Below are 25,248 nucleotides of genomic sequence, written 5' to 3'. Positions count from 1 at the left end.
TTAAAAATCACCTCAAGGGCTTCCCTGGTGGCGCAGTGGTTGAGAGTCCGCCTGCCGATGCAGGGGACACGGGTTCGTGCCCCGGTCTGGGAAGATCCCACATGCCGTGGAGCGGCTAGGCCCGTGAGCCACGGCTGCTGAGCCTGTGCGTCCGGAGCCTGTGCTCCACAACGGGAGAGGCCACAGCAGTGAGAGGCCCGCGTACAGCAAAAAAAAAAAAAAATCACCTCAAGAGGCAAGTCTTTATCATTACCGTTTCAGAGATAAGGAAGCTTCAGCCTAAGAAGGCTGAGGATCTTGCCCAAAGCCACCCAGCTAGTCAGTGAAAACTTAGACTACTTTTACCATCACATGGGGAATGGTTTTATTTGCGAAAAGGAACCAATATCTTTCAACTGGGACAAGAGAAAGGAATCTGATCTCATCACCCATGTTTCCATTATAAATTTATTTTTTCAGCCTCGTTTTCCTCAAATTTGTAAAGGGTCCTAATCCTCTCCCAGAAGGATTGCTTCTTTTGGTGTGAGACTTTGGACAAATCTCTTTCTCTGTTCCTTAAAATTGTGAATTTGCATGAACCAGGCCTCAAGGGCCTTTCCAACACTGTTTTAATGCATACAATAGATCCGCATGACAGTATTTAACATCCATTTTCAGAGAAAGAATCTGAAGCTTTAAGAGTTAATGACTCGCCCAAGGTCATACATCGAGGAGGCTGACAGTACTGAGAGAAGTCTGGAACCTAGGGCATCCTCAGCACAGGCAGCGCCTGGGAGTGCCATAACCCTGAGACCTAGTTGCCTGCAAACAAGCCTAAGAAAAACGGTGCCCAGAGTCAGGGCAACCTCAGCCCCAGGGTCCGAGGTTTAAGCCCGGGCTGGTGCTGCCCTCGAGCGGCGGGACTGCGTAAGCGAAGGGGGCGGGGGGCGGGGGGCAGAGGGTTGCACATCTGAAAACGGCGGGCACTGGGACCATGACGCCCGGGGAAATCGACCAACCCGCCCAAGTTCAAGTACGACCTAGTTTATCGTTTCTTACAGGACCAGTTCAAGGTCCTTTAGGGCCCACCGGCCTTATTACATAACTTTGAGACAGACTAAGATTTAATCACTAATGGCGGGCCAGTACCGGCAAAACGCGGCACCTTCTGAAGGCCTCAGTATCCCCATCTGTCAAATGGGCAAACAGCAAGAGGCCCAAGGAGGATAACGGGAGTTAAACGCTCCCTGCATTACGTGCGGCGCCAAACAGCCTGAGTCACCGTTGTTGGTGGTATTTTTCCACCTCCCGGGCGCCGCTCCCAGCCCACCCCGGTTTCGGAGGGTCCTACAGGAAGCGCCCCCGCGACGCCCGGCTCCACACGCTGACCACGCCCTCTGCGCGCGGCGCCTTGGCCCCGCCCACGAAGGAATTCGCAGATTCGCTAGGCCGGCTCCTCCTCAGAATTATTCAGGCCTCTCTATACTCGGCTGAAGATCCTCATCGGACTCTGTAGCCATTTCTCCCAGGTCAGAATTGAGCAGTCCTCTGAGTTGTGCTAGTAAGGAAGATCCAGGAAAAGTGGCCCACTCTGCCAACAGGGCTTGGCTAACCCGGCATTATTTTCTTGACTCCACCAAGGCGGTTAAAGGGAGGCAACAGCTGAGGCCAGGACTTGTGGCGAATCTGCAGCCTCTCAGACCTTTGGCCGCGTGAGGAAGCGGCAGGTTAGAGAGCAAAGGAGCGCGCATCCTGTCTACTGATTCGCCCCGCCCGCCTGACGAATCTGCGCCTGTTCAACTCGCCACTCAAATCTCCCCAGCTCTGGCTGGCCTCCTCCCCTCCGCCCCGCCCCCTTATCCTCAGGGATTAGTCGCTGCTTTCGTCGCCGCCGATTCGTCAAGGACCCCAGGCCAGAGCAGCTGGATAGCCGTGGTGAAGCCCACTCTCCGGGGGATGCGGCCAATCTCCAGGCTCCCTGGGCCGCAACTCTTGAGGCTTACAGCGCGCCGGCCGAGGCGAAGCCGCTATTTTCGGCCCCGTGGGTCTCCCGGCGGCGCCCGTGGCGAAAGTGCGAATGTAGAAGCTGTGCCCGTTGGGCCTCGCGCAGGTGGCGGTGGTGTTTGGTGCGCGCGCCGGGGAGGTGGTGGTGGGGGGGCGCCGCCACCGCCACCGCTGCGGGGCCGGGTCTCGCGCTGTCGCCGCCGCCGCCACCGCCTCGCGCCGCTGAGGTGCCGCGCGGGGTGGGGGGAGGGGGAGCCGCTCGCCACGAGCGGGTGAGTGGGGCCGCGCCGCGCGTGCGCGGAGGTGGGGGGGCAGAACGCGCCGGGGCGGGAGGAGAGGGCAGCGGCGCGCGTTCCCCCCACCCCCCGCCCAGATTCGGGGCCGAAGCCGGGTCTCGAGCTCGGTCTCGCGGTGTTTCCAACGCCCCGAAGAGGTGCCACCTCTTGGCCAGAGGATCGGGGCGCGGGGACGGGAGCCGGTGTGTGGGAGCCGGAGCCGGGCTTGGCCTGGGCCGCTGGCCGGTGAGGAGGCGGGAGGGGGCGGGGCCTGCCAGGGGGCGGGGGAGGGGTCTTGTGCCGAGGCCAAGTGGGGCGCGCGCTAGGGAGAGCGGGAAGGTAAGGGGGCGCGAGATGGGCCTGGGGCCTTGAGGAGAGAGTTGGGAGGTGGAGAGAGAATGGGGTGTTGTGGTGAAAGAAGGTACTTGGGAGAAAATCTGGGGGAGCCTCGGGTCATGGTGAGGTGTGGAAACTGGGGTGATGGGGGTAACTGGAGTCGGGGCTAGTCGGTGAGGGGCAGCAAAGGAGGCAGGCCTAAGTCCTGAGTCCCCTTGCATATTCCTCTTTCCTGACAGTGTAAATGAGCAAAGATGGATCAGGAAGGTGGGGGAGATGGGCAGAAGGCCCCGAGCTTCCAGTGGAGGAACTACAAGCTCATCGTGGATCCTGCCTTGGACCCTGCCCTGCGCAGGCCTTCTCAAAAGGTGTACCGATACGATGGAATCCACTTCAGTGTCAACGTGAGTGCCCCAGGCTTTTCCTTACCATCTAGGGAACTCAAGCCCCGTTCTCTGTTACCTCTGTTCCGCACCTAGAACTCCCATACCCATAGCCTGCCTTCTTTAAAGTGGGCAGCCAGCACCCAGCTCTTTTGCATATGGGTCTCCAAATGGGCTCTAGAGCTCAACACTGATTTCATCTTGAGCTGTCTTTCTGTTTCTGCTTTTCTTCCTAGGACTCAAAGTATATACCAGTGGAAGACCTCCAAGACCCCCGTTGCCACGTCAGGTCCAAAAACAGAGACTTTTCCCTCCCAGTCCCTAAGTTTAAGGTACGTGTCTGCTAGTCCCCTGGTGTGGTGGCCCTTGGAGGTGTGGAGGATCCATCCTGGTAATCCAGTCTTAGTGTAGTGTAATAAAAGGGGGTTTTCCAATGAAAGGATCACAGCCAGATCTAATAATCTCTGAGACTGTGAGACTGAGTTGTTCTGGACAGGAGATGTGTTTATTTTCTAGAAAGATATAGGTGAGGTGTCTCAAGCAGGGGTGTTAACTTTCTGAAGGATGAAGACAGGTCTAGCTGTTGCACCTATCACTGTGTACTTCTAGAGAGCACATAGCAAAACAGTGCCCTGTGTGTCGCCCCAGTTTCTCAGTTAAGGGGAGTGACAACACCAGGGACTCCACCCCGGGAGTCCTCTGTTCCTCGCCCCTCCTCCGTCTCGTTTCCTCAGAGGATTCCCATGTCCCTGTCCAGGCAGGAGACTCATCAGGCCTTGGAGCACTGGTCCTAGGAAACTGGTGGTTCCTAGTCTCCTTCTCTAATTCTTTATTATTTTTCCTTTTTAAATAAGTCACTTGGGGCATCCTCTCATCCCTATCTTTTCACTTTGTACACTTGTCCTGGACAATCTCTTTCCCACCCACAACTTTGACTATTACTGAAATGTTGATGACGTCCAAACCTCTGATCCGAGCCAAGATCAGTCTCTTGAACCCCAGACTTATACGCTTGGTGGAGGGACAGCTCCATCTGGAGGCGCCATAGAAACCTCAAGCTCAAGAGATGTAAAACAATTACCTTCACCCCCTTAGTCCTGCTCTTCTTTCTATTTTCCTTTTACTGATGAATGGCAACACTATCTACTCAGCTGCACAAGCTAGAAACCTGGGAGTCATCCTATGATTCTTCTGTCCTTAATGTGTCACCAAGTTGTGCTAACTCTTTTTTCTAAACACATCTCTTTTTACCTTAATTTTTCTATTTCTGTTGCCACTCCTTTAATACAGACTTGTATTCATTTCCCCTGGCTTCCTGGCCTCCGTTATCCTCTCCATTTTATTGCTGTCATTTGTCTCTGGTTTTACTGTTCTTTTATTTTACTTTTGCTGCCAAGTCCACGTTTTTTGTGCATTGGTGTGTATGATTATTCATCTGACCAAGCCTCATCTCTTGCCTCGATACTGCATGCCTGTGTTCTGTCCTACCACGCACTTTGCAGTTTCTAGGCAGTGCCACGTTATTTTATAGTTCTCTGCCCTACAGGTCCTGTCATTTTGGTGAACTCCGGTTTATCTGAAAAGCCCAGTTTGAATGACACCATCTTTATGAATTCTTTCCTGCCTCTACTCTGAACAAAGGTTTCCTTCTCTGGGCTCCCAAACACCCTGTCTCCACCTTTGCTGACACTTGTTTTGTCATGTTGCGATTGTGTGTGTCTGTCTTGTCTATTCTTCTGAATAGGAGTCTCTTTTTTTCACATCTTTGTATTTCTAGTGCCCAGTCCTTGGTAATGATTTAGTAAGAGCTGAACTGGTGAATTATTTCCATGTAACTAGTTCTTTCCATGGAGGTTTAGTTTTCAGTTTGTGCGTTTCTTTTCCTGGTTCTTGTCATTATCCTGTGGTGAGAAGAATTCAGGGAAGAGAGGGGTCAAGACTGATGTATCCCTTGTTGGGACCCCCTTCCCCATTCCCTTGCCTCGTAGTTTCCCAGGTTTATCTCTCTTGGCCTCATGGATCTCACTAAAATTTCCCAAAGGGCAAAGGAGCAGTGGTCAGTATTGAGACCCTGGACTTAACTACTGTCCTTTCCACAGCTGGATGAATTCTACATTGGACAGATCCCACTGAAAGAAGTGACTTTCGCAAGACTGAATGACAACGTGCGGGAGACCTTCCTGAAGGACATGTGCCGAAAGTATGGTGAGGTGGAAGAGGTAGAGATCCTTCTTCACCCCCGTACTCGCAAGCACCTGGGCCTAGCCCGTGTGCTCTTCACCAGCACTCGGGGAGCCAAGGAAACAGTCAAAAACCTCCACCTTACCTCCGTCATGGGCAACATCATCCATGCCCAGCTCGACATCAAAGGTGAGTTCTCCGTTGCCTGCTGCCCATGGTTGGGCTCTGGCAGAGATGGTACACGCAGATGCCTATTGGGGCCAGGCAGGTGATCAGGTTCATGATTTCTCATCTGAAGCCTTTGGGCCAGGTGTGTTTCTGACATCAGAATTTTATAGAGAGTTTATGGTACAGATAACAGGTTTTAGTTTGTTTTGTTCTTTTAACATTTATTTATTTATTTGCTTATTTATTTATTTATTTTGGCTGCTGCCGGGTCTTAGTTACAGCACGTGGGATCTTCCTTGCAGCATGCAGGATCTTTAGTTGTGGCATGGCGGGCTCTTAGTTGCAGCATGCGGGATCTAGTTCCCTGACCACGGATCGAACCCGGGCCCCCTGCACTGGGAGCGTGGAGTCTTAACCACTGGACCACCAAAGAAGTCCCCAGATACGGTTTTTTGTGTATTGTCTTTGGCAGGGTTGGGGCAGCACCCTTTAGTCTAGTGTATGACTGTATTTGCAAGAAAATGTATGAAGGGTCACACTAGGTAGGGTGAATAAGAACTATAGTAAATAGCCTAATGTCAGGTTTTGACACCAAATTCTAAAAACACGAGGTTTTGAAATTTTGGATTGAGAATTAGGGACCTGTATAGATGAGTGAAGCAGTCTCGGCTTCTGTGCTGAGGAGCAGTAGGGAGGGGTGGGGACCGTGGCATACTGTCTAGTGGCATCGGAAGGAGGCAGCTGTTAGTTGGCATTAGCCAGTTTGTAAGTGGGAATGGGGACTAACGTAGACAGTTTTTCTTAAAGCCAGAAATCTAGGTTCTTGTGTGAAATCTCCTGGGTTTTAAATGTTGCATTCCTCCCTTGCCCTTGCCAATAGTTTAAGTGATTGTGTAGGGCAAATAAAACACAACGGTGGGCTGCGTTTAGCCTTCAGGCTGCCATCTTGCAACTTTAGTTTATAGGATGAAGAGGGTGGTGGGCTGTAGCATCAGACGACTGGGTTTGAATTCTAGTTTTACCACTTTGTGCAGGTTAGTTTTCTTTAAGCCTGTAAAATAAAATAGGGGTACGGATGCTTCTCCTGGTGATCATCCAACATAGTAACGCATGTTAGAAGTATTTTTGTAAACTGTGAAATGTCACCCAGTACATTGTCTGTAGTAGTTATTAGGTAGAGATGAGGTAGAAGAACTGAAAGCCCCAAACCCAAGACTCCAAGAAATCTTAGGAAGCTTGAGGCCCGAGAAGCAAGTGTGGGGACACAAAATCAGAAAGGAGTTGTTTCCTCCATCTGACTGTGGGTTCCCATTTTCCTCCCTCCAGGACAACAACGAATGAAGTACTATGAACTGATAGTCAATGGCTCCTACACCCCTCAGACGGTGCCCACTGGGGGCAAGGCCCTGAGTGAGAAGTTCCAAGGATCTGGTGCAGCCACTGAGACGGTGAGAAGCTTGTGGTTGCTTTAGCCCTAGCCACATGGGCCCGGTGCTTAGATGCCAGAAACAGCCTTTGGGAGGTTCTGGAGTTCATTGTTAAGTATAGGAAGAGCCAAGGAAAAGAGGCCTAGCTTTTTTCCAAAAGCAGGGAATTGGGGTTCTTGGTTTGGTGAAGGGCATATTGTCAAATGGTGCCTGATCTCTTTTCCTTTCTCCCTGCTCCACTCTCTCCCTCCAGACTGAATCCCGCCGCCGCTCCTCCTCCGACACAGCTGCCTTCCCAGCAGGCACTGCTGTGGTGGGCACCCCTGGCAATGGCACCCCCTGCTCCCAGGACACGAGCTTCTCCAGCAGCCGACAAGACACCCCATCTTCCTTCGGCCAGTTCACCCCACAGTCCTCCCAGGGAACCCCCTACACGTCTCGGGGCAGCACCCCCTACTCTCAGGATTCAGCCTACTCCAGCAGGTACAGCGGAAACACCCCCTGGGACCCCCAGATTCTGGGAGCTGCCACTGGGAAGAAGAAACCTAGAGTCTCTAAGAAGGGGTTGGGAGTAATTTGTCTTAGTTTTTCTGGATCTGGCCAACAAATCCCTGTCCTCAGGGAATTTACTCTCTAGCTAGGAACCCAGTAGCGTGTAGATCTTCCTTTGGGGGCAGCATAGAGGGGTTTTGGGTACTGACAGCGGGGCAGCGGGGTTGGGGCATGCGGAGCTGAACCCAGCTGACTCCTCTGCACGCTTTCTCCAGCACCACTTCAGCCTCCTTCAAGCCCCGGCGGTCAGAGAACAGCTACCAAGATTCCTTTTCCCGCCGCCATTTCTCTGCGTCTTCAGCCCCCACGACCACCTCTGCAGCCGTTTCCGCCACCACTGCAGCCACCGCCGCATCCTCCTCCTCTTCCTCCTCGTTGGCCTCGTCCTCTTCATCGTCCTCTTCTTCCTCATCCTCTCATTTTCGTGGTTCTGACTCAAACTACCCAGCATATTATGAAAGCTGGAATCGCTACCAACGCCATGCTTCCTACCCACCCCGCCGGGCAACTCGGGAGGAGCCCCCTGGGGCACCTTTTGCCGAAAATACAGCTGAGCGCTTCCCACCTTCCTACACCTCCTACTTGCCCCCTGAGCCCAACCGGCCTGCTGACCAGGACTATCGGCCTCCTGCCTCAGAAGCTCCACCCCCAGAGCCTCCAGAACCTGGTGGAGGCGGGGGTGGTGGGGGGCCCAGCCCTGAGAGGGAAGAAGCTCGGACCTCCCCCCGCCCAGCCTCACCTGCCCGTTCCGGCTCTCCAGCCCCAGAGGCCACCAATGAGAGTGTGCCCTTCGCTCAGCACAGCAGCCTGGATTCCCGCATTGAGATGTTGTTGAAAGAGCAGCGTTCCAAGTTTTCTTTCCTGGCTTCTGACACCGAGGAAGAGGAAGAGAACAGCACCACGGGCCCTGGGGCTAGGGACACAGGGAGCGAGGTTCCTTCTGGGTCAGGTCACGGGCCCTGCACGCCCCCTCCAGCCCCGGCAAATTTTGAGGATGTCGCACCTACAGGGAGTGGGGAACCAGGAGCTACCCGGGAGTCACCCAAAGCCAATGGACAGAACCAGGTGAGGTTGGGTTGGGGTCAGCCTGGGGAAGTCCCTGGGATCCAGGAGGCAGGGTTGGGAGAAGGAAGGGAACTAGGCAAGAGAACAGAGATTTGAGGAAAAGCCCAAGGAGCAAGCAGTAGCCTTCTGTAACCGTCCTCTGCACCCCTACAGGCTTCTCCATGCTCTTCTGGAGAGGACATGGAAATCTCCGACGATGACAGGGGCGGCTCACCCCCTCCGGCCCCAACACCCCCCCAGCAACCTCCCCCTCCTCCCCCTCCTCCTCCCCCTCCCCCTCCGTACCTGGCTTCCCTTCCGCTTGCTTACCCTCCCCACCAGCCTGCCTATCTCCTCCCACCCCGACCTGATGGGCCACCGCCCCCCGAGTACCCCCCACCTCCTCCACCCCCCCCCCACATCTATGACTTTGTGAACTCCTTAGAGCTCATGGATCGACTTGGGGCTCAGTGGGGAGGGATGCCCATGTCCTTCCAGATGCAGACCCAGATGTTAACTCGGCTCCACCAACTGCGGCAGGGCAAAGGATTGACCGCTGCCTCAGCTGGTCCCCCTGGTGGGGCTTTTGGGGAGGCCTTCCTCCCATTCCCACCCCCACAAGAGGCAGCCTACGGCCTACCATATGCTCTGTACACACAAGGGCAAGAAGGCCGAGGGGCATACTCCCGGGAGGCCTACCAGCTGCCTTTGCCCATGGCAGCCGAGCCCCTGCCCTCCTCCTCAGTCTCAGGAGAAGAGGCCCGGCTGCCTCCCAGGGAGGACGCAGAGCTGGCAGAGGGCAAGGCCCTGCCATCGGCAGGCACCGTGGGCCGTGTGCTGGCCACCCTAGTCCAAGAGATGAAGAGCATCATGCAACGAGACCTCAACCGCAAGATGGTGGAGAATGTGGCCTTTGGAGCCTTTGACCAGTGGTGGGAGAGCAAGGAAGAGAAGGCCAAGGTGAGGGCCAGTGCCTGGGACTGGGGAGACCTGGGGCTCCACTGGAGGGAATAGACCTCCGGTTTCTTCAGGCTACACAGCTCAGAATAGAGAAGAGAGGTGATTGGGGCAAGTGGAGAGAGAGACTGTGGCACTCGGTGGCACGCACAGCTGGGCCCAGGGGAGCTGGGGGGCACAGAACAGTAGAAGAAGCAGGAGTCTGAGAGAAGAGCTTTGTCTTGGTTCCACTGCTTCCTTGTGGTGGACGAAGCCCTTAAATCTCTCTGGGCATCAATCTGCAGGGTCTCCATTTGTAGCGTGGGAATAATAGTAGCAGCTTCATAAGATTGATGGACTGAATGAGCGGACTTTCAAGAAAATGCCTGTACAGGGGCTGGTGCGAGGGAGGTGTGGCATAGATGTGTGTCAGATGGAGAAGTGAGTAGATGCATTTCTGTATTCCTGGGGCCTGGGAGTAGTTCTGAGGCAGGAGGGAGTGCCTGGGTTCTGGAGCTTGGTCCCCCTACTGCCTGCAGCCATTCCAGAATGCAGCTAAACAGCAAGCCAAGGAGGAGGATAAAGAGAAGACAAAGCTCAAAGAGCCAGGCCTGCTGTCCCTGGTAGACTGGGCCAAGAGTGGGGGTACCGCCAGCATCGAAGCCTTCGCCTTTGGGTCCGGACTGCGAGGAGCTCTGCGGCTGCCTTCTTTCAAGGTACCCAGGATTGTGATCTTGCCTAGTTGCGTGGGGAGAGGGGGTGAAGGGGGGCTTCCCTTCCTTGGAGTAAGGGTGCTTGGGAACCGTGAGTGTTTGGGTTTTAAAGGGCACCATCTCTTTTCATCTCCCAGGTAAAGCGAAAAGAGCCTTCGGAAATTTCCGAGGCCAGTGAGGAAAAGAGGCCCCGGCCTTCTACTCCAGCCGAGGAAGATGAAGATGGTGAGTGGGAGGTCAGGTGAAGCAGAAAGGAAGAAAAAGGCTGCTTCGATTCTGATAGGAAAGCAGGAGGCAGGGATGAAGGGGTGAAGGTGTCTTGAGGGCAAGGAGCCAAGTGAAGATTTGGCACAGGTTACAGTAAAGCAGTTCTTTGAGATGTGAGAACCTTCAGGTAGGGTTATCCCTGGATCTTAGCTGTGGTTTTTTTTTTTTTTTTTTTGCGGTACGGGGGCCTCTCACTGTTGTGGCCTCTCCCGTTGCGGAGCACAGGCTCCGGACGCACAGGCTCAGCGGCCATGGCTCACAGGCCCTGCCGCTCCACGGCACGTGGGATCCTCCCAGACCGGGGCACGAACCCGTGTCCCCTGCATCGGCAGGCGGACTCTCAACCACTGCGCCACCAGGGAAGCCCCTTAGCTGTGGTTTTTATTTCTGGTATGCTGCCGTAAGTTTTCTGTGTTTCACTTTTTCCCCATAAGAGAGGAATAATCGCGAGGTTAAAACAGATTATCTACCCAAGGTTACCATCTAATGCTTAAGCGCTCTTACACCCTTCCTACCAGTTTGTCTAAGTCTGAGCTATAGGTTGACAGCTTCCGTGGTGGGAAACTTCCTTATTGAGTCTGATCTGCTTCCCTGGAGACCCGTTGGCCTTAGTACTATTTTCTTGGGCCAGACATAACAAAATCACCTCCCTCTTCCACCCATCGCAGAACAAGATGAAAGATAAAATGGGTGCAATGTGTTTAAAACTATAAAATGTGAAGTAAAATGTGCAGTTTCTATGTTTCTCTGCTGAGCTTCAACTTCTTGTCTGTAAAATGAGGTCTGTGTTGTGGGACTGTGAGAAAGATCAGTGATGGTGTGTGCAGAGCTCCTTTCACAGGATAGGGCTACTCTTGCTGATGGTAAACTGCACTACTCATCTGGGCCTAGATGCTGAGCGAGAGAAGGAGGTTGGAGAGCCAGGACGTCCGGGGACCAAGCCCCCAAAACGAGATGAAGAGCGAAGCAAGACCCAGGGCAAGCACCGCAAGTCCTTTGCTCTGGACAGCGAGGGGGAGGAGGCATCCCAGGAGTCCTCCTCAGAGAAGGTGAGGGGCTGAGGCACCTGGTCCCTGCCAAGAGCCTACGTCCTGAGTTCCTGCCGCCATAGCCAGCTTCTCTCTGGGCTGGAGCCCCGGTAGCTGTGCTTCCTGGAGGACCAGTTGTCCTTCTATTAATTCCCCTTTATCCCTTTCCTTAAGGATGAGGAGGACGAGGAGGAAGATGAGGACGATGAAGAGCATGAAGAAGCCATGGATGCTGCAAAGAAGGAGACAGAGGCATCAGATGGTAAGCACGCACAGAGTACAGTCAAATTCTGGGGAAGGAGGGACTCAGCCACCTGTCCAGCCCTTTCTGAGCCCACGTAACCTGCCTGCTGGATTGATTGGCCATCTTTGCCTTCCCCCAAAACAACTGCCTTTTAGCTCCATCCTTTGGAACCTTTGGCCCACTGTAGACAATACCCAGAACACTCCCTCCTGCTTACCTCTGAAACATGCTGTCCCCTGAAGACAACCTAGTACAGCCCATTTATTTTCTCAAGATAAGGGGGCTGCATTCTCCTGCTGCCCCACTGTGCCTTTCCCCCTTTGGGCACTGCTCTTCGGTTAAGGCCCAGCCACTGAGCTGTGCCTCCTTCTTCCCCTCGCTGCAGCTGTTGGCACCAGACACGGTTCTGTTCTTCAGTTGATCACCTGTCTGTTCCTCCACATTTATTGAGGCTTGAGTACACGGTTCAGTCTCTCTTTTATTCCTTTGCTCAGAAATAGATATCGAGCCCCTCCCGTGTGCCAGGCACCGTTCTAGGTGTTAGGGACATATCAATAACCAAGACACATGTGGTCCCTGACTTATTGGAGCTTGCGATTGGTCAAGGGGGGGAGGTGGGGACTTGACGTACAAGTGGACAAATAGTAGCACCACAAGTAGAGATACTTGCTTTGAAGAAGATGAACTAGGGTAACGGGGTAGGGAGTGACAGGGTCAGGGAACGGGGAAAGGTGGACTGTTTTACATCTGATGGTGAAGGGATGCTTCCGAGAGGTGCCATTTCAGCAGAGGCCAGAATCATGAGAACGGTGATCTGAGAGCCACTCTCTCAGGAAAGCAGAGGGCTAGGTCATCTGCTAAGAGTGAGGGGTGCAGACCCCTACACATCCACTTGGTCACCAATTCCTGTCCATTTTACCGCTTCAGTGTTTCTTGAATTTGTCACCTCCCTTGTTCCTTCTCTCCTGTCTTTCTCACTCAGAGTCTGCAGCAGTTTTTTCTTTTGTTTGTGTAATTAATTAATTAATTTATTTTTGTCTGTGTTGGGTCTTTGTTGCTGCGCGCGGGCTTTCTCTAGTTGTGGCGAGCGGGCTTCTCATGCGGTGGCTTCTCTTGTTGCGGAGCACGGGCTCTAGGCGTGCAGGCTTCAGTAGTTGTGGCACGTGGGCTCCAGTAGTTGTGGCACGTGGGCTCTAGAGCACAGGCTTAGTAGTTGTGGCGCACGGGCTTAGTTGCTCCACGGCGTGTGGGATCTTCCCGGACCAGGGATCAAACCGGTGTCCCCTGCATTGGCAGGCAGATTCTCAACCACTGCACCACTTGGGAAGCCCTCTGCAGCAGTTTTGACTGTTTTCCCCATTTCTGTTTCCATCCCTCTCATTTCAATCCATTTTCCAGCCTGCTGATGGAATCTTTCCTAAAATGCACACCTGACTCTGTTACTCTCCCCCATTAAGTCTCTTCCTGGCTCCCTGTCTTCCAAGGCTGACTTCTCAGCCTGATGCTTTAGGCCATTTGTGATCTAGCTCCTGTTTATCTGTTCAGCTTCATCCTGCCATTCTCCAGACCCCTATTCGATTATGTTTCTCCAAGACTCTGAAATTCTTAATTTCTTAGAGCCCTTCCAGTGTATTACCACTCCCAGAGGCATAGACCATATAACGTTTTCTAAGCTCATTTTACCCTGGAATCCTTTTTCAGAGTCTGTTGTCCAGGCAGTGTCTATAAGACCCACTTTGGGAAAAGCTTTGGTGGTTAGGGCAGGCTGCTTGCCAGTCTGCAAGGGCACCATCTTCTCTTACCTTTGACCTCCCCACTCAGCCCCCATGTCTGCTGGACGGACTCCTTCTTGTCCTTCTTGACTTCAGCATCTCCTTCACAGGGATGCCTTCCCTGACTTGATCAACCAGGCAGAATCCAGGGCTTCCCTTTGCCTGTTCCACTAGCCCTTCATACTGAAGTTTATCACACTGTGGACAGATTGGGTGCTTCTCCAACTCCTTGAGGGTAGGAATCCCCAGCACCTAGCACAGAGCCTAACACATCCCTAGTAGTGAGTCAGTGAATGAACCCACGGCTTGACCAATGAGGGGTCTTCTCACCTCGCCTGATTCCCCCTTCTGGATTTCCAGGCGAGGACGACGAAAGCGATTCGTCCTCCAAATGTTCTCTGTATGCTGACTCAGATGGTGAGAATGATAGCACATCGGACTCTGAGAGCAGCAGCTCATCCAGCTCCTCCTCTTCTTCATCTTCTTCATCTTCTTCCTCATCGTCTTCCTCATCATCTGAGTCCTCCTCTGAAGAAGAAGAGGAAGAGGAGCAGCCAGCAGCCATACCCTCAGCATCGTCACCCCCCAGAGATGTCCCCGTGCCCCTGTCAGCACCTGTGGAGGAGCCCGAGCCAGAAGGGGTTGCAGACTTCCCAGTCACACCTCTCCCCGAACAGAAGTCTCCAGCAAGACCTGCAGGTAGGTGGTATGGAACTGTTGTTGTGGTCTTTGTGTATGTGTATGTCTGTCTTCATGGTAACAGTGTGGTTGACGTTTATTAATTGTATGCAAGTGTGTGACTTTGTTGGAAAACGTACAAAATTGGATGGAAGTCACTATCTCCTGTCACTCCTCCCTTGGAGACATTTATGTCCTAACACACTCAAACTGCACTGCCATAAACAGTTTTCAGAGTTAGACCAGGGTGTTTGGCTACTAAAGTAAAAGAGAATGATCTTTTCCCAAATAAGTTAAAGAGAATTCCCAACTTAGTAAATTTCTCCTACCAATTTTTCTTAAGCCTCTTCCTTAATGTGTAGTATATACCTGATTAAATGGTCAAATTGGATAGATAATAACTATTAACAACATAAACTCAGAACTTAATTCTGTCTTTGCTTTCCTTTGTGGATTTGTACATTCAGTTTTATATCACACGAGTAATGTATCTTGCTCAGTGAACTGGTCCTTCAGGCCATAGATACTTATTTACTGAATCCCTACAGTGGGTGCAGGGGATGTGCTGGTATGCACAGCAGGCACTGTTTGCACTGTCATGGTGCTTACGGCCTATGGGGAGAGACAGTTTAATCTTTACTTAAGAAAACCTGTGACTACAAACTGTAAGAGCCATGAAAGAAAAGTACAGGGTATTCTGAGAACCTGAGCATATCTGTGAGGAAGTCTTCTCCGCTGAAGCACCATTGGGCTGAAATCCAGCCAAAGCAGGCAGGAGGGTGTGATTACCATGTGCAAAGGCCCCGAGGCAGAGTAAATGGCATGTTGGAAGACAAAAAAGAAAGCTAATCCTCTGGAGAGCTGAGAGTGAGGGGGAGCTGGGGTGGCCTAAACTGGAGAGATGAGCAGGGGCTGGATCATGCAAAATGAGTAGGTCACACTAGGAATTTGGGCTTTATCTTGAGGGCAGTGGAATGCCATCAATGGACTGACGTGGTTGTATTTGTGTTTTGAAAAGATGCAGTGCAGAGAAAACTTGGAGAGGGGCCAGAGTTTGTGCAGGGAGATTAAGAGGCTCTTGCAGGAAGTAAGGCAAGCAATGGTGGTAACTTGGAGTAGGTTGCTCTTATGGTGGAATTAACTCAGTTTTCAAGTTATGCTTCAAAGATGCGTGTGGCCTTCCAGAGATCTCTCTCGAACATTATTGAGAATCCATGGTCTGAGATAGGCAGTGAGCACAGGAAGACCTCCTAGCACTGAGGCGCTCTGTTCTGGCCCAGAACCCGTGAGAGAAGGAGTCGAGGTTCTGATTAATCCTAAGACGCCTCTCAGTCTCTCCGAAGTCCATTGGTGGCAGAAGAGCCAATGGAATCGTAGGTCAGGGGACAGCAATCTCAGTACTCTTTCATTTTCAGGGTAGGAAGAAAAAGTGGGATGTGATCAGATTTGCATTTCAGAAAGATCATTCTCGCAGGAAGGGGAGGGTTGTGGAAGAGATCAGGAGGGAGGTGGGGCAGCTCATGAGACGGTTTGAAAGGATGCAGGTAAGCGAAGGGCCTGAACCAAAGCCAGGGTGGTTACAGTGAGGTACAGGGAGTGGAAGTGGGGATGAGGGTTTCAGAGAAATTTAGGACGTAGAACCACTTGGTTAAACTACTTAACCAGGAAAGGTAACTCGAGAACCAGAACTAGGAAGAAGGCTGATGCATTTAATTGCGGTTAAGTTTCGTGTTCCTCTGGGACCTCCCAAGTAGAAACAGTCAGTGGGCTGTTGGATCAATAGATCTGAAACTCTACACCTGAAACTACCACAGCATTGTTAATCAACTATATTCCAATATAAAAAGTTTAAAAAAAAAAAGATTGAAGCTCTAGAAAACAGTAGGCTGGAAATGCGATAGGTATTTGAAAGTATGGGTGTGAATACACTTGTGTATACCTTGGAAGGATGTATGGAATGAGAGAAGGGGGCCAGAGCCTTAATTGTCTTAAAAGAGATAGGGGGGCAGAGTGGAGCCAGAGGAGGCTGAAAAGGAGTGATCAGAGAGGTGGAAGGAAACCAGGGAGCTCCGGTTTTCAAAAGGAGGGAGTGGCCTGTATTGGAAGGCCACAAAACGAAAAGCGTCTGTTGGATTCGTCACTTAGGAGGTCACTGGTGACCTTATCAATTTCAGTAGCATGGCTCAAGTTAGGGGGTGTTAAGGAGTGAGGGCAGGTGATAGATAACCAGTCTTTTGGAAGGGTAAGCTACTCTTGCAAAAGAAGACAGTTGAGGGGTGGTACTTAATGATATTAGTTAACGTTAATTGAGTAGATCCCATGTGCCAGCCCTAGCATGTTGCAAAGTTGCAAATTTCACTTTCTCATTTACTCCTCACAACATCTCTGCTACTCCCATTTTACAGGTGAGGAATTTGAGGCTTAGTGAGTTGTTCAAGGTTACCCAACTGGAATTGGAGAGACAGCAAGAAAATGCAGGGTTGGTGGAGGGTTAGCTTTTCAAAGTACGTGAGACTGGAGTGTGTTCATACACTGAAGGGACGAAGGAGCTGGTGGATGGACCAGGAGAGAGAGGAATACTTGCTGGGGCAACACACCTAGGGGGGATGGACCCTCTAGGTCGGACCCAGATCTCTCCATAAATGGGGAAGCAGGAAGTTGTGGGGTTTCAGCCGAAGGCCTCCTTTTCCTCTCTTCAGTAGGAAGGCAGGACATTTCTGAGCATGAGGGGGCATAAGTGGAGTAGAAGCCTGGAGTATGAGGAGGGTGGGGAGTGAGGATGAAAGCTGACTAGGATTGCCAGCAACTCAGAAGCCCTGCTGAGGCCGGGGGTTGGGGTGAAGGAGGAGAGAAGGCAGGTGGTTGGGTGGATTCTGGGTTAGGGGTCTACAGGGTGGAAGTGGTGGAAGGCTGCGGAAAGTAGCGTGAAAGGAGAGGACAAAGCAAGGGCCACTGTGGTCTGGGCACGACAAAGAATGAAGTTAATTTAAGGGGAGGGTGATGGGCTAGAGGGCAGGGCGATAGAGGATGGGAAATTGAACAGGTACCGTGGAGTGAACTGAAAGGACCTGGGAAACTGTGGTCAGAGGGTAGGGGTCAGAGTGTCACCGTCCAACATGGAGGGGGTGACAAGGTCGGGTGTGTGACTGGTGGAGGGTAGCTGAGGATGAGTGAATGTGAGAATCTGGCAAACAAGAGGGCTATCAGAGTCCCTTAGGTAGATGGCAGAGGTGGGAGAGGAGAGGAAAATTAAGGCCGGTCCCTTGGCTTTTAGAGAATGGTAGGGAAAACCGAGCTACCAAGGACATAACTGGATAGAGGCCTGTGTGGCCCGATGGCGGGAGCCTAGGAGAGGGCTTGTCTGGTAGATCCCAGGGACAGGGGCCTGGACACCTTTAGGACTTGCTTTTCTTCTGTCTTCCCCTCTGATTCATCCCTCTCTCCTGCAAATGGTCTTCCTCTGCTTCTCCATTCCATCAGAGGATGTCTGCCCCCACAGACAGACTTCCTCCTGTCTTTTTTTTTTTTTTAAAGATTTATTTTTTTAAATTTATTTATTTTGGCTGCACCGGGTCTTAGTTGTGGCACGTGGGATCTTCATTGCGGCATGTGGGATCTTTTACTTGTGGCATGCGGTCTTCTTAGTTGTGGCATGAGGGCTTCTTAGTTGCAGCATGTGGACTCTTAGTTGCGGCATGCGTGTGGGATCTAGTTTCCCGACCACGGTTCGAACCTGGGCCCCCTGCATTGGGAGTGTGGAGTCTTACCCACTGGATCACCAGGAAGTCCCACCCCCTCCTATCTTAGAACCTTATCCTCAGGGAAGTTTCTGGTTGGGCTGGCTTGGGTCACTTAGCCATCAGTTAATGATGGCCGGGGGGCAGGGGAGGGAGTGGGGTAGGTCATGCTGTAGAAACAGTGGCTTCTGCGAGTTGTGTAGACTGGGCAGGTAACCTGAAAGTTGCCTCCCTAAATGATGAAAGGCCCTGCCAGCTTTCCTTCAGGACGGGGAGCAAAAGGGAAGTCTGTGGGAAGAAGCTGAGTCGGGGGTGGCTGGGTGGAATTTGTTCTCAAGGGCCAGGCTTCCAGAGGGCCCAGTGGGCTAGGTTGGGAGGATGGATCAGAGGAGAGGTCTGCCCCAAAGTGCTGGAGAGGAGAGGATGTGAGAGGACTCCTAGGACCTGGGGGACCGGGGACCAGCACCTGGGACCTCACTAGCTTCAGAGTGTGGGTTACTCCTGGCTGAGAGCCCAGGGGTGTCCAGACCCTCGGGAGACAGGAGGCTGAGGGCGTGTCGGTTGAGGCAGTGGACACATGTTGATCACTGCCTGCTCAGGCCAGGCCTGGTGCTGGCTGCCCTTTAGCTCTGTGGGTGGTAGGGCCAGACCTGTAGCCGCTGAGTCCCAGGCTAGGAGGTCCAAAGCAGCGCCGGGCAGTAGGTAAGACCCCGAACTCAACCCAGGCTGCCCTGGGATGCAGGTCTCGTCCTGTCACTTGCTAGCTGGGTGACTTTGGGCAGGTTATCAGTCTCTTTGCCTTGACTTCCGTATCTGTAAGAAGCATTAATAATAGTACTCACCTCATAGGGTCGTTGTGAGAATTAAGTGAGTACTTACTGTATGTGAAAGGCTTGGACTGGTGCTTGGCACAAAATTCTAGCTATTAATCTGCTGCAGCCAATTTGAAGATGGCAGTTGAGAACCACCGGCCTTCTGGTTCTGAGAGGAAGATGTTACCAATGTCTGAGGAAACTGGGGAAGTCTTTACAAAGGTGGTGTCATTGACCTGGGTCCAAAAGCTGCGTGTGGGCTTTCTGGATGGGCGAAAGGAGAGAGGCCTTCCGAACAAAGGGAACCACGTGAACAAAGGGAACCATGTGAGCAAAGGGCCGGGGGCCTGAAAGGCCATGCCTCCTTGACTGACTAAAACCTAGAATGAGAGGGCAAGGCTGTGGACCGGTTATGGGGATGGGTCAGGTCTGCAGGACAGGGTTGGGCCCTGGGGAGGGCTATGCATGCCTTGAGCAATGTTCAGACCCCAGCACTCAGCAGCAGCCTTGGGGGTGTCCACAGAGGGATGATGTGCTCCCTGTCCCTGTTAGCTGGGGAGAGACAGCACTGCCTGCTCCTCATCCTTGGGACCTCAGCTTCACCCTCAGCTTCTTTTTATTTATTTATTTATTTATTTTTGGCTGTGTTGGGTCTTCGTTGCTGCGCGCGGGTTTTCTCTAGTTGCGGCGTGCAGAGGCTACTCTTCATTGCGGTGCGTGGGCTTCTCATTGCGGTGGCTTCTCTTGTTGCAGAGCACGGGCTCTAGGTGCGCAGGCTTCAGTACTTGCATCACGCGGGCTCAGTAGTTGTGGCTCGTGAGCTCTAGAGTGCAGGCTCAGTCTTTGTGGCGCACGGGCTTAGTTGCTCTGTGGCATGTGGGATCTTGCTGGACCAGGGATTGAACCCATGACCCCTGCATTGGCAGGCGGATTCTTCTGCACTGCGCCACCAGGGAAGCCCCACCCTCAGCTTCTTGAGGGGAGACTTCCTGACCCCTTTCTCACTTGGGCAGGTCCACAGTGCAATTTTATAAAATAGTTTAATAAAAAGATTCAGTTTCTTACATTGTATCTTTTTCACCTCACTGAACAAAGAATATTGTTTGTAGTCAAAATAATGGATGCTTTAATTCAGATCTGGACAACTGCATCCTGGTTATAAAATGCAGCTGACAAAAAGTCGTCTGATCTCTGTGTCTAGTTGTTGGATGTGGTTCTGTCACCGCCAGTCTTGGTAAAAAGACTAGAGTCCAAGTGTTTGTTTCCTTTGAGCCCCTACCCCCGCCCTTCAGAGATCAGGCTGCACATGTGTTTCATGTGATTGTCTCCGTCGGACTAGAAGTTCTGTGAGGGCAGGAGTGTCTGTGGGGAGCTGAGGAGTGAGGGCAGCTGGGGTGTGGACTTCCCAGGGAGGCTGGCCAGGTTCTTGCTGGTAGCAAATCTGTGATGACGTTTGGCCGAGAAGCTGACCCTCTCCTTTTCCCCGTGTGCTTCCCTCCCCAGGTTCCACGGAGGAACCGCCCCCCAGTGTGCCCCAGCCAACCCCAGAGCCACCGGCTGGGCCCCCGGCCCCCGCCCCCCGCCCCGACGAGCGCCCCTCCTCTCCCATCCCCCTGCTGCCCCCACCCAAGAAACGCCGGAAAACCGTCTCCTTCTCTGCGGTGGAGGAGGTGCCGGCCCCAGAGCCTCCCCCCGCTGCCCCACCGCAGGTCAAGTCTCCCGGCCCCGCCTCCCGCAAAGTCCCCCGGGCCGTGGAGCGGACCATTCGCAACCTGCCCCTGGACCATGCATCTCTGGTCAAGAGCTGGCCCGAGGATGTGTCCCGGGGAGGCCGGAGCCGGGCGGGAGGCCGATGCCGCTCCACCGAGGAAGAGGAGGCTGAGCCAGGGACAGAAGTGGACCTGGCCGTGCTGGCCGACCTGGCTCTGACCCCAGCCCGACGCGGGCTGCCCGCCCTGCCCACTGGCGACGACTCAGAGGCCACAGAGACATTGGACGAGGTGGACCGCCCGGGCCCCCTGCTCAGCCACATCCTCCTGGAGCACAACTATGCCCTGGCCGTCAAGCCGCCGTCCTCCACTCCGGCCCCTCGGCCCCTGGAGCCAGTTCCTGCTCCTGCGGCCCTCTTCAGCTCCCCGGCAGATGAGGTCCTGGAGGCCCCTGAGGTGGTAGTGGCTGAGGCAGAGGAGCCAAAGCAGCAGCAGCAGCAGCAAGAGGACGGGGAGGAGGAGGAGGAGGAGGAGTCGGAGTCATCGGAGAGCAGCAGCAGCAGCAGCAGCAACGGCGAGGGGGCCACCCGGCGGCGCAGCCTCCGCTCCCACACCCGGCGCCGGCGGCCGCCCCTGCCGCCCCCGCCCCCGCCCCCCCCCACCTTCGAGCCCCGCAGCGAGTTTGAGCAGATGACCATCCTGTATGACATTTGGAACTCGGGCCTGGACTTGGAGGACATGGGCTACCTGCGGCTCACATACGAGCGGCTGCTGCAGCAGACTAGTGGGGCTGATTGGCTTAACGACACCCACTGGGTCCATCACACCAATATCCTGAGCCCCGGAGGCTGGCCTTCTCGGGACAGGGAGGCAGGCCCGGGGGGGCGGGGTGGGGGGCTGCCCTGCGGTCGCTCAGCCAGGCACTGTCCTCCTGAGATCATTCCTAGGGTCTGCATTGGCCTCCTTCCCTGTCCAGTTCTCTGCCACGTTCAGCTCGGGTATTTATTTCTCCCCTGGCTACCAAGCCACCATTGCTCTCTGTTTCTTGCCTCTTTTCTGCCTCCCAGAGATTTTGTGGCAGGAAAGGTGGGGTCTAAGATGTTTCTCTCCATCTCTCTGTCCTCACACTGAGTATGCTCAGGACCTCCAGCTAAGGTCAGTCGCCCTTTCCTTGGGCTGGGACTGCGGGGGAGAGAGGAGCGGAGCCCCAGGGATCTGGCTGGTGAGGACCCCGTTCTCTTCCTTAACACCCCGCACTCACCAACCTGAGCACTCCGAAACGCAAGCGGCGGCCCCAGGATGGGCCCCGCGAGCACCAGACAGGCTCGGCCCGCAGCGAAGGCTACTACCCCATCAGCAAGAAGGAGAAGGACAGGTACCTGGACGTGTGCCCCGTCTCGGCCCGGCAACTGGAAGGAGCGGACACTCAGGTGAGGCTCTGCCCTGGTACCTGCCCGCTGGCGGCATCTTCTTCCTGTTAGTTCTCCTGTCACTTACCTCCTCCCTGGCCTGCACCTCACAGGGGACTAACCGTGTGCTTTCGGAGCGCCGTTCTGAGCAGCGGCGGCTCCTGAGCGCCATCGGCACCTCCGCCATCATGGACAGCGACCTGCTGAAGTTAAACCAGCTCAAGGTGAGGAGTGGGGACTGAGGAGGGAAGGGGCGCCACTGGAAGACAGCGTCGTGGAGCCCCCTAGGGGTGGGCCGGCGGCGAGTGGCCAGAACACCCTCCTGCCCCGGAGGTCTGAGGAGAGGCAAGCAGCAGCTAGGTTGCGGGGGACGTCCAGCAGCACAGTCTGCCTTCTGCCCCCTAGTTCCGGAAGAAGAAGCTCCGATTCGGCCGGAGCCGGATCCATGAGTGGGGGCTCTTTGCCATGGAACCCATCGCAGCTGACGAGATGGTCATCGAATACGTGGGTCAGAACATCCGCCAGGTGAGGCCCCACGCCCAGCCCCTGCCTGACCTGATGGCAGCCTGGGATGCCAACATGAGAACCCACCCGGCCCTCGGGGTCCCTCCTGGCTCTGAGACTTAGCCAGTGAAACCTGCTTTTCTTTTTTTCCCCTTCCTTCCTTCAAAAACTAGTAATGGGTACTAGTAAACTAGATGTTAATGATCCAGCAAGAAACATAAGGATGGTGTTGGGTTGATATGAAAGGCAGTGTTCAGGGAGGCAGGGGAGGTGGGAGCACAGTGATGTTTAAACCAGGGCTTGAAGGATGCTGAGCAACTCCCAGGCCCAGGTGAGGGGAAGGGTGCTCTCCACTGTAGGACGGCACATGCAAAGGCCTGGATGCAGGATGGTCTTAGGGCAAGGAGGTCAGTATGGCCACTTGGAAAACCTAGGGCCAGTGGCAGCAACGTGAGGCTGGAGGGGGCCGGTGGAGGCCGGATGCTGCGGAGCTTGGGAGCCACGTTAATGAGTTTGGACCGATGGTGAGAGGAGAAAAGTTGCTGCGAAGCATTAAGCAGGAGAGGACTTTGGAGGTTAGTAAGCTCCATCTGACTGCAGCGTGCAGAGAGAACCGGAGGCTGAGACGGCGGGGTGGGGCTGTTGCAGAGATCCCGGCCGAAGGCGGGGGTGGCTTGGACTAGGCAGTGGGTCCAAGGTAGCAGGAGTCTGTGTGTCCAAGGTAACTGGCAGGACCAAGCAACGAGTTGGTTCTGGGAAATGAGGGCGAGGGCCGAGGCGAGATGGTTTCTCGGTGCTGCCTTTAGCAGCTGGGAGTAGGTAGGGCTGCCAGTGAGATAGGGAGCGAGGAGGAGCGGGTTTGTGGTCAAGATGAGCTCCTGTCAGGACACGTGAAGTTGTAGTGACCGGGGGACATCTACCGGGTGTCGCCCAGCAGTTCCACTGAGGTGGATTTGGCTGGAGATGGAAGTTTGGGAGGAGTTCCCCCCACTTAGCTGGCAGTTGAAGCCCTGGAAGAGAGTGAGTTCACCCCCTTAGGGGAGTGTGCAGAGGGTTTATCGTCCTGTTTTCTGGGAAATGAGGTCCTCCTCCTCACCCAAGAATGTGGGCCCTGATGTGCACAGCAGCGGCCGTGGGCGCCTGTTTTGGAGAGAGGGTCCTGGGAGAAGGGATGAGTAGGATTCAGTCCGTGAAAGGGCCACTGTCATCTCAGGAACCCACCCAGTCCCCACGGGCTCTCCCATGGGCCAGGCAGACACTCCAGGAGGAGACAGTGACTGCTTCTCCTGCCCAGTGGCCAGTGCAGACTTCCCTGGGGTCCTGTGGGTGACTTTGTCATAACGGCAGCCAAAGGTATTGGGAGGGTGGGGGTCCTTGAGCAAAGTCAGGAGTCAGCGCCTTGGGGTAGCGGGAGCCAGAGGGAGAGCTGCGGATCCAGGACAGGCCAGTGAGGCTCCCAGGGTGGCAGCTGGGAGACTGTCTGGACTCCCCATCACAGGGGCCGGTGGGGTCAGGCCTAGCCTGGCAGGAAGCTGAGGGGAAGCCCCCTGACCATCGTACCCTGTCCTCTATTAGATGGTGGCCGACATGCGGGAGAAGCGTTACGTGCAAGAGGGCATTGGCAGCAGCTACTTGTTCCGGGTGGACCACGACACCATCATCGACGCCACCAAGTGTGGCAACCTGGCGAGGTTCATCAACCACTGCTGCACGGTGCGCAGGGGGCCGGGTCGGGGGGAGCGGACGGGGCAGGAGCCGAGGGGGTGGCCGTGACTCACGCTGCCCTCTTCCTATAGCCCAACTGCTATGCCAAGGTGATCACCATCGAGTCCCAGAAGAAGATCGTGATCTACTCCAAGCAGCCCATCGGCGTGGATGAGGAGATCACCTATGACTACAAGTTCCCGCTGGAGGACAACAAGATCCCTTGTCTGTGCGGCACCGAGAGCTGCCGCGGCTCCCTCAACTGAGGTGGGGCAGGACTGGTGCCCTCACCCTTATTTATTCCCCTTGGTGCCCTGAGCTCCCAGCCCGCCCAGCCTTAGTGAGCTCAGCAGGGCCCACATGCCCCATCTCCAAATGTGGGGTTGGGGGCCCCCGAGCCTAGCGAGGGAGCCTCAGTCCCTTGAGGCAACTTCCGCTTCCCTTCTTGCCCCTGCCCACCCACCCCGATTTTTTTTCTTTGCGGAGAAGAAGCTGTAAATGTTTTGTAGCTGCCAGCAGCTGTTTCCTGTGGAAACCTGGGGTGCCGGCCTGTACAGATCCTGTTTTGGGGGGGGCTGCATAGCCCCCTTGCTTTGTGTTAATGGGGGCTTCCCCTCTGTGCCCTGCGTGCACCCCTCCCCAGTTTAGGGGTCTCTAGGGGCAGTGGCCATGTTCTCCCCCTGGAGGGGGCCCTGCGCCCTCAGTCCTGGGGACTCTGTGCCTGGAACCCTGCCTCGTCTTCTGTTCCTGCCAGACCCTGTGGGTCACCCTCCCACCCTGGTGTCTGGAAGCTCCGGCTTTGCCAGGCCAGGATGGTGGGGGGCGGGCCCTTCCTGTTGGGCTGGACTGTACATATGTTAATAGCGCGAACCCAACGCCACATTTTTATAATTGTGATTAAACTTTATTGTACAAAAGTGCTTTGTCAGTATCTTTGGGGAAGAGCAGGGTGGGATGGGGGTTGAGGACAGAGGGTGGGGCAGGTGAAGACACGGAAATAGGTGGCCTGACGTTTGGGGTGGGTAGAGGGGCTTTCGGGCAAGATCCCAGACCTGCAGACTCGGCCACCATCACTCTGGGCCAGTAGACAGGCTGCAAGAGCCATCCAGAAATCCCCTGCCAAGGCCAGCCAGAGTGGGGCCAAGGTCAGGCCTCCCTTCCCTTCCCAGAACCACAGCTGCTGCTGGGCTTCTGGCCTCCTGGCCTCCTGGGAAATCCAGCAAGAGGGAAAGACTGATATCATGCACCGGGAGTGAGGTCACCCTGCCTGCTCCATTCTGTGGCTGAAACCCTTACTCACACCCACCCGGCAGGCTCTGACTCCCCTACCCCCTTGCCCAAGTTTTGCTGGAACCAGATGCCAGTGCAGCCCGGAGCGGCCACCAG

At 54.4% G+C, this 25,248-nt stretch overlaps 1 protein-coding gene across 1 annotated transcript; it reads left to right on the top strand.

Moving 5' to 3' along the window:
• The first annotated feature begins 441 nt into the window (after positions 1–441).
• Positions 442–24,752, top strand: SETD1A (SET domain containing 1A, histone lysine methyltransferase). Its single transcript, XM_081256994.1, has 19 exons — positions 442–2,089; positions 2,834–2,998; positions 3,214–3,309; positions 5,077–5,347; positions 6,653–6,774; positions 7,007–7,236; positions 7,521–8,370; positions 8,524–9,309; positions 9,825–10,001; positions 10,136–10,223; positions 11,157–11,314; positions 11,468–11,555; positions 13,670–14,008; positions 20,040–21,074; positions 21,503–21,675; positions 21,768–21,878; positions 22,060–22,179; positions 23,734–23,871; positions 23,955–24,752. Exons 2-19 carry the CDS (start codon positions 2,849–2,851, stop codon positions 24,126–24,128), a joined length of 5,106 nt encoding a protein of 1,701 aa, XP_081113120.1. The 5' UTR covers positions 442–2,089; positions 2,834–2,848; the 3' UTR covers positions 24,129–24,752.
• Positions 24,753–25,248: the final 496 nt, after the last annotated feature.

The sequence above is a fragment of the Mesoplodon bidens genome (genome assembly GCF_964165515.1).
Source record: "Mesoplodon bidens genome assembly, chromosome: 15".
NCBI classification, from domain to species: Eukaryota; Metazoa; Chordata; class Mammalia; order Artiodactyla; family Ziphiidae; genus Mesoplodon; species Mesoplodon bidens.
Note: the sequence above shows the minus strand (reverse complement) of the source record. Positions and strands in the feature narration are given on the sequence as shown.

Coding starts and splice junctions, on each gene's coding strand:
- SETD1A (XM_081256994.1), top strand. CDS start 2,849: ATGGATCAGGAAGGTGGGGGAGATGGGCAGAAGGCCCCGAGCTTCCAG. Junction 8,371..8,523: donor AAGCCAATGGACAGAACCAG/GTGAGGTTGGGT, acceptor GCACCCCTACAG/GCTTCTCCATGCTCTTCTGG. Junction 10,224..11,156: donor AGCCGAGGAAGATGAAGATG/GTGAGTGGGAGG, acceptor ATCTGGGCCTAG/ATGCTGAGCGAGAGAAGGAG.